This window comes from Phoca vitulina, unplaced genomic scaffold, assembly GCF_004348235.1.
Source record: "Phoca vitulina isolate PV1807 unplaced genomic scaffold, GSC_HSeal_1.0 scaffold1237, whole genome shotgun sequence".
In the NCBI taxonomy this organism is placed as follows: domain Eukaryota; kingdom Metazoa; phylum Chordata; class Mammalia; order Carnivora; family Phocidae; genus Phoca; species Phoca vitulina.
In genome coordinates, this window is record NW_022590924.1 from 1 (window position 1) to 6,989 (window position 6,989).

The 6,989-nt window shown below is 41.6% G+C and overlaps 1 protein-coding gene across 1 annotated transcript; it reads right to left on the bottom strand.

Annotated features, from left to right (window-relative positions):
* Window positions 1-122: 122 nt before the first annotated feature.
* On the bottom strand, window positions 123-6,593 carry LOC116629522 (olfactory receptor 7A17-like; the record flags this gene model as incomplete). The annotated part of the gene is made up of 2 exons (XM_032399788.1): window positions 6,508-6,593; window positions 123-754 (listed from the first exon to the last, which is right to left on the bottom strand). Coding segments are annotated over exons 1-2 (718 nt in total), but the record flags the coding sequence as incomplete, so codon positions are not given.
* Between the last annotated feature and the right edge of the window lie 396 nt (window positions 6,594-6,989).

A 6,989-nucleotide genomic window follows, 5' to 3' on the forward strand; every position in this document is an offset into this window, starting at 1 on the left:
AACCGAGAGGTGAGATGCACAGGTGGAAAATGCTTTATACTTGCCCTAAGCTGATGAGATCCCAAGTATGGAGGAAACTATCTTAGAGTAGGAATAAAGAATCCCAGCCAGGGGAGCGCCACCAAGCAGCACAATTCCGAAATTCATCACCATGTCATTAAGAAAGGTATCAGAATAAGCCTGCCCAACTACTTGTTTGAGTTCACAGAAAAAATGGGGGATTTCCACCTTTGTACGGAAGGACAGCCGCAACACCATTAAACTCTGTAACAAGGAATTGAGAACACTGATGACCCAGGACACCAGAACCAGCAGTCCACAGAACCGAGGGTTCATGATGATCGTGTAGTGCAGGGGGTGACAGATGGCCACGAAGTGGTCATAGGCCATCACAGTCAGGAGAAAGTCATCCCAGTCTCCAAAGATGATGAAAAAGTACATCTGTGTGAGGCAGCCTGCGTAAGTGATGACTTGGCTCTGAGTCCAGATGTTCCACAGCATCTTGGGGATGGTGGTGGAGGCGAAGCAGATGTCTGCAAAAGACAGGCTGGCGAGGAAGAAGTACATGGGGGTGTGGAGATGGGAGTCTGAGCTGACGGCCAGGACGATGAGCAGGTTCCCAAGCACAGTTAACAGGTACATGGAGAGCAAAAGCCCAAATATGATGGGCTGTAATTCTGGTTCCTCTGATAATCCCAGAAGAAGAAACTCTGAACTTCCTGTGTCATTGTCTGCTTCCATGTGGTGGAGGTGACTACAAGGAAAGAAAAAAAAAAGAGCATGAAAGTGTTGAATTATATGGGCTTCATTTATTTATTACTTTTTTTCTTCTTTTAAAGTTTTCCTTTAAATGTCAGTTAACCTACAGTGTAATATTTGTTTCAAGTGGACAATATAGTGATTCAACACTTTCATACAACACTTGGTGCTCATCACAAGTGCCCTCCCTAATCCCCATCCCCCATTTCATCCATCCCCACCCACCACCTCCCCTCTGGTAACCAGAGGGTGTTCTCTGTAGTTAAGAGTCTGTTTCTTGGTTTGTCTCTTTTTCTCTGTTTTTTCCCCCTATGGTTATTTGTTTTGTTTCTTAAATTCCACACATGGGTGAAATCATAGGGCAATTGTCTTTCTCTGATTGACTTATTTCTCTTAGTCCAATACTCTCTAGCTTCATCCATGTCATTGCAAATGGCAAGATTTCATTTTGTTTTATGAATGAGTTATACAATATATATAGATAGATACAGATACACACACACACACCACATCTTCTTTCTCCATTCATCTATTGACAGACACCTGTGCTGTTTCCATATTTTGGCTATTGTAAATAATGCAGCTAAAAACATTCTGTGCATGTATCCATTTGAATTAGTATTTTGTATTCTTTGGGTACATACCTAGCAGGGCAATTGCTGGATCACAGGGCAGTTCTATTTTTAACTTTTTTAGGAAACTCCATGCTGTTTTCCAGATTGCTATACCTGTTTGCATTCCCACCAACAGGGCAAGACTGTTCCCTTTTTCCACATCCCCGCAAACACCTCTTGTTTCTTGTGTTGTTGATTTTAGCCATTCTGACGGGTGTGAGGTGATACTGCATTGTAGTTTTCATGAGTGGCAAATGGGCATTATTAGCAGACTGACGTGCTACAATTTATATTTTGCAATCAAGAAAGAAATATATATTTTTTGTATAGATCTGATCCCATTTAAGGGAAGTTACCTGACATCTCTGATTAGGAATTCCTGTCCATTCAGCCTTTTTGAGGGCAGGTTTTACAGTTTGTTTGTTTTTTTAAAGATTTTATTTATTTATTTGAGAGAGAGAATGAGAAAGAGAGAGCATGAGAGGGGGGAGGGTCAGAGGGAGAAGCAGACTCCCCGCTGAGCAGGGAGCCCGATGTAGGGCTCGATCCTGGGACTCCAGGATCATGACCTGAGCTGAAGGCAGTCGCTTAACCAGCTGAACCACCCAGGTGCCCCAGGTTTTACAGTTTTAATGAGAAATGCTTTCCTGCATTTGAGGAATATATGTTGAGAACTGACATCTTCTAGACAAAGACCATAGGGTTCTATGATACAAAAGTCCATATATCCTTTGGGTAAATACCTGGTAGTGCATTTGCTGGGTTGTAGGGTAGCTCTATTTTTATCATTTTGCACAACTTCCATACTGTTTTCCAGAGTGGCTACACTAGTTTACATTCCAGCAAATAATGCAAGAGGGTTCCCCTTTCTCCACATCCTGGACAACCCCTGTTGCTTCCTGTGTTGTTAATTTTAGCTATTATGACTGGTGCGAGGTGATATCTCATTGTAGTTTTGATGTGTATTTCCCTGATGATGCGTGATGTTGAGCATCTTTTCATGTGTCTGGTAGCCACCTGTATGTCTTCTTTGGAAAAATGTCTATTCTTCTGCCCATTTCTTAACTGGTTTACTTTTGGGAGGTGTTGAGTTTGGTAAGTTCTTGATAGATTTTGGATACTAATTCTTTATGAGATATGTCACTTGCAAATATCTTCTCCCATGCTGTAGGTTGCACTATTAGGTATTTACCCAAATGATAGAGAAATACTAATTTGAAGGGGTACAATAACCCTAATGTTTATAGCAGCATTGTGAACAACAGCCAGACTATGGAGAGAGCCCAAATGTCCACTGACTGATGAGTGGATAAAGAAGATGTGGTGTATATATATATAATAGAATATTACTCAGCCATCAAAAGAAATGAATTTTTGTCATTTGCAGTGACCTGGATGGAGCTAGAGTGTATTATGCTAAGTGAAATAAGTCAGAGAAAGACAATTACCATAGGATTTCACTCATATATGGAATTTAAGATACTAAACAGAGTGGGAGAAAAAAACCGAGGTAAACCAGGAAACAGACTCCTTTCTATAGAGAACAAACTGAGGGTTGCCAGAGGGAGGTGGATGGGGGATGCGGGAATTAGATGATGGGGATGAAGGAGGGCACTTAGGTGATGAGCACCAGGTATTGTATGGAAGTGTTGAATCCCTAAGTTCTACACCTAAAACTAATATTGCACTGTATGTTAACTAAGTGGAATTTAAATAAAAACATGGAGGGAAAAAAAAGTCCATACAATCCAATGATGGAGAAAGAATATATATGATAAAATAAAATATACTATAATATATAATGTTAGACAGCGACAGGTGCTATGAAGGAAAAAAAAAGGTAGGAATAAAACGGAGTGGATGGGGAGGGGGCTATGTTTTAATAGGAATTCAGGAGGACCTGCAAAGAAGGTGACATTTTAACAGAGGCTTCCAGAAAGACTAAGCAGGAGGCAGGAGGATATCTGGGGGAGGTGGGTGCCCTGCAGGGAAAACAGAGCAAAGGCCCTGCAGATGGCACTTACTTCAGATACGCAAATCTCAAAATGAAGTCAGTGTGGTGAGGCAATGAGCAAGAGGGAGAGTGATGACAAGTGGTGGCAGAGAATGTTGAGGAGCAAGGTGGCTTTCCTGCCACTGATGGGACTTCAAGACACAGGGAGTCCTTCCTTCATGTGGTGTTCTTTGCTCTTATTCATTCTGTTCCACGGTATTCTGTGAATAGAGATAGATCTCTTCCTTATTTCCATCTGTTGGTTAATATTCTGTCATTTAGGGTCACATCCTGGACTACATGAACTCTGGTACCATTGCCCGGAGGACTCCTCATGCCCCACATCACACACTCACACACACACACACGCACACACACACACACACACACACACACTGCACTCTGACCTCCTGGCACTGTGTTACTATCATGCTTTTCTCGCTCTCAGCCACAATAATGTTGAAAGAAATGGTACAAGGCAAGCTGTCAACATCAGATTACTTTCACCCTGAGGAATGTGTAAATGGTACTTAAATTCTAGTTAGTAAGCCCCCAGGGACATAGAAACACATGGCTTCATTTTAATATGATCACACTGTGTCCTTTATTTAATAAACATAAAAAAGAGGTTCAGGGACGCCTGGGTGGCTCAGTCATTAAGCGTCTGCCTTCGGCTCAGGTCATGATCCCAGGGTCCTGGCATCGAGCCCCGCATCGGGCTCCCTGCTCCGCGGGAAGCCTGCTTCTCCCTCTGCCACTCCCCCTGCTTGTGTTCCCTCTCTCCCTGTGTCTCTCTCTGTCAAATAAATAAATAAAATCTTTAAAAAAAAAAAAAGGTTATAAAACACAGGAAAGAAATGGACACAAGGGGTAAAAGAGATCTAATAAACTCAGAGGATTCCTGAGAGACTGTGATGAGCAGAAAGCTTCCCTGGTTCTGGCAGCATTCCAGCCCCTGTCCACATGCCCTTGCTGCCCAGAATAATTAACAAAACAGAAAAATAACAGTGTATCTAAACAAGAAAGGAGTGGTCTTTTTATGATGTCAGACATTTTACTGATTGAATTCCCTCTAGAGCAATGTGCAAAGGGAATAAACCTGCAATTTACAACAGAAAATACACACTGTAGTACACAATGTAGGACAATAGAAGGGGATTTTTAAAGATGAAATAATAAAAGACTTTTCCGAATGATTTTAAGTGCCAAATTTATCCTCCTAGGGTGGATACAGCATTGGTCACTACACGTAGGAAGCTTACAGCACAGTTCCTTCCTGTGAGTAAATGAGTTATTTTCACCATTGAACAGATTTGGGTGAGTTTTCTCTGCATTTCACAAATGTCTCCATGGTTTACACACTTTTTGGTAATGAAGTATTACAAAGTAAAGCTAGTTAGTATACCCCTTGTTGCATATTAAACACAATTTTTCATGTGAATACTCAGGGTGAGAGAAGGTTCTGAGAAATGTGTATCTCAGGAACTGCTGTCTCAAGGGAAAAGCTACCTGCATGGGTCTGGGTCTTTCTATAAACACAGGACATGTTCAAAACCACCACATCCTAAACAGTTCACCACACATGCTCCAAGCCAAATACTCTGATTTCCTGCTCCCCTTAGCTGCAAAACTCCTCGGATATGTTCTAATTTCACTGGAACCACTTTAGGTCCCCCATTCCCTTCCCCTGTCTCATCCAACTGGACTTCCGTTCCCACCACGTGTCATCAACAATGATGCCTGTATTGCTGGGTCCTATGCACATTTTTCTTTTGAACACATTACATAAATTAATTATAAATGAGTCTATCTAGTCTCAGGTGACCTCAGGTCAAAGTTCTCAGTTTCCATTCTCTGTGCTCCTTTCCTGAAATACCTGCTGAGCTCTCAGACTCACCTGGGTGTAGTCTCTAAGATGAAAGTCTCCATGTGGAGGTCTGAATTCCTCCCTGGATGGTTGATGCTGGAGACTGGAGCTCTGTTCCCAGACAGGACAGCAGGAAGCAATGCGGCATGGGTCCCCCAGCCAGACTTAAGAACCCAAAAATAACCATGTCCAGGCCAGTCCAAGGTTTCTCATGCTGAAGCTCTGCAGCAAAGGAGATATTTACAGCTCCCTGTGTCTGCTCATTAGGCACTGTTTCCATTGTTACTCCCACCTCAGAGCACTTCATTTCCCCTGCGGCACTGGTCTGGACAGAAAGGAAACTTTTCCTTCTGATACCCTGTTCCTGGGAGACCAGATTAGAAGTCAAGTGAATCCATTTTTTTTTTTTTAATCCTCTTTCTCATGAATTTACCTGCTTTCCAGAGTTTTAACCTCCTTGCACTTTACCTTAACTTTGAGATGATACTGAATTTGTTTAGTTGATGGTTTACTTTACCATTTATAGCTTTAGGGTGATTTTAGTAAATAAACCATGTGATCCTCTTCATGTGTGGTTTGGAGAGAAAAGACTCAGTACTCACCCTAGAGTCTGAAATAAACTGTGTTTGATTCTCCAAAGAAGGGCCCCTGAGTTGACATCAAATATACCTCTGAAAAACACTTTAGTAGTCAGAATAATGTCCCCCAAATATTTCCACATCTTAATCTTCAGAATCTTTGGTTATGTCTTATGTCATGGCAAGGGAGAATTAAGGTTGCAAATGGGATTAACATTGGTAATCAGCTGACCCTAGGATAAAGTTATTCTGATTATGCAGCTGGGCTCCATAAATCACAAGGGTCCCCCAATTGTGGAAGAGGAAGGCAGAAGTCTTGGAGTCAGAGAGAGATTTTGAGATGCTATTTTGCTGGCTTTGAAGATAAAGGGAGGGGACTTGAGCCTAGAGTACAGGTGGCTCTAAAGCAGGAATAGGCAAGCAAACCTATTCTCCCCAGACCTCCAGAGTGAAGTCTTCTCTGCAGACAGAGTGATTTTAGCCCAGGGGGACCTATTTCAGTCTTCTGACTTCCAGGACTATCAGAAAATAAATTGATTTGTTTTAAGGGAGCAGCATGGTCATTTCTTGCAACCACAACAAAAATCTAATCCAGACATTTATCCAATAACACTTTGTTCAAGGGAAGTGAAATCAGCCTTGGATTTTATTCATTTATATTCTCTTGGATAAGGATGTACCGTGTTGGTGCTCTACTTCAAGTAGACAATGGAATCTGAAGTCACTTTGGAGTTGTTCAGCCCCAAGAGCTGGTACAGAAAATCTCCCCTGCCATGAGCCATGCCGACTTGCAGGTACTAACCTAGAAAAACTGAACCCTTAAGGCGATTTGTTCTATCTTAAATCTTTGTGTCCAAATTTTTACATACTTTAACTTTCACGCTAATCCAAATATTCATTCTTTTCATTCTTATCCTCTCCCACTTTCTCTCAAGTTTACTTGTGACAGGAAAGATCACCTAATAATGATTCTGTGTGTGTGCACATGAGCACCCAGGTTTACTTCAAAGAAAAATGTGTATCAACGCACGCACACACACATATCATACCCCTCACCTTTGAACATTTTCTTAGGGATCTACAAACTATGACCACACCTTTGTTCATTAGCCACAATATAACTCTGAAATTAATTTTATTATCCCCATGTTATCTTCAGAAATAAGAAAACTGAGGCT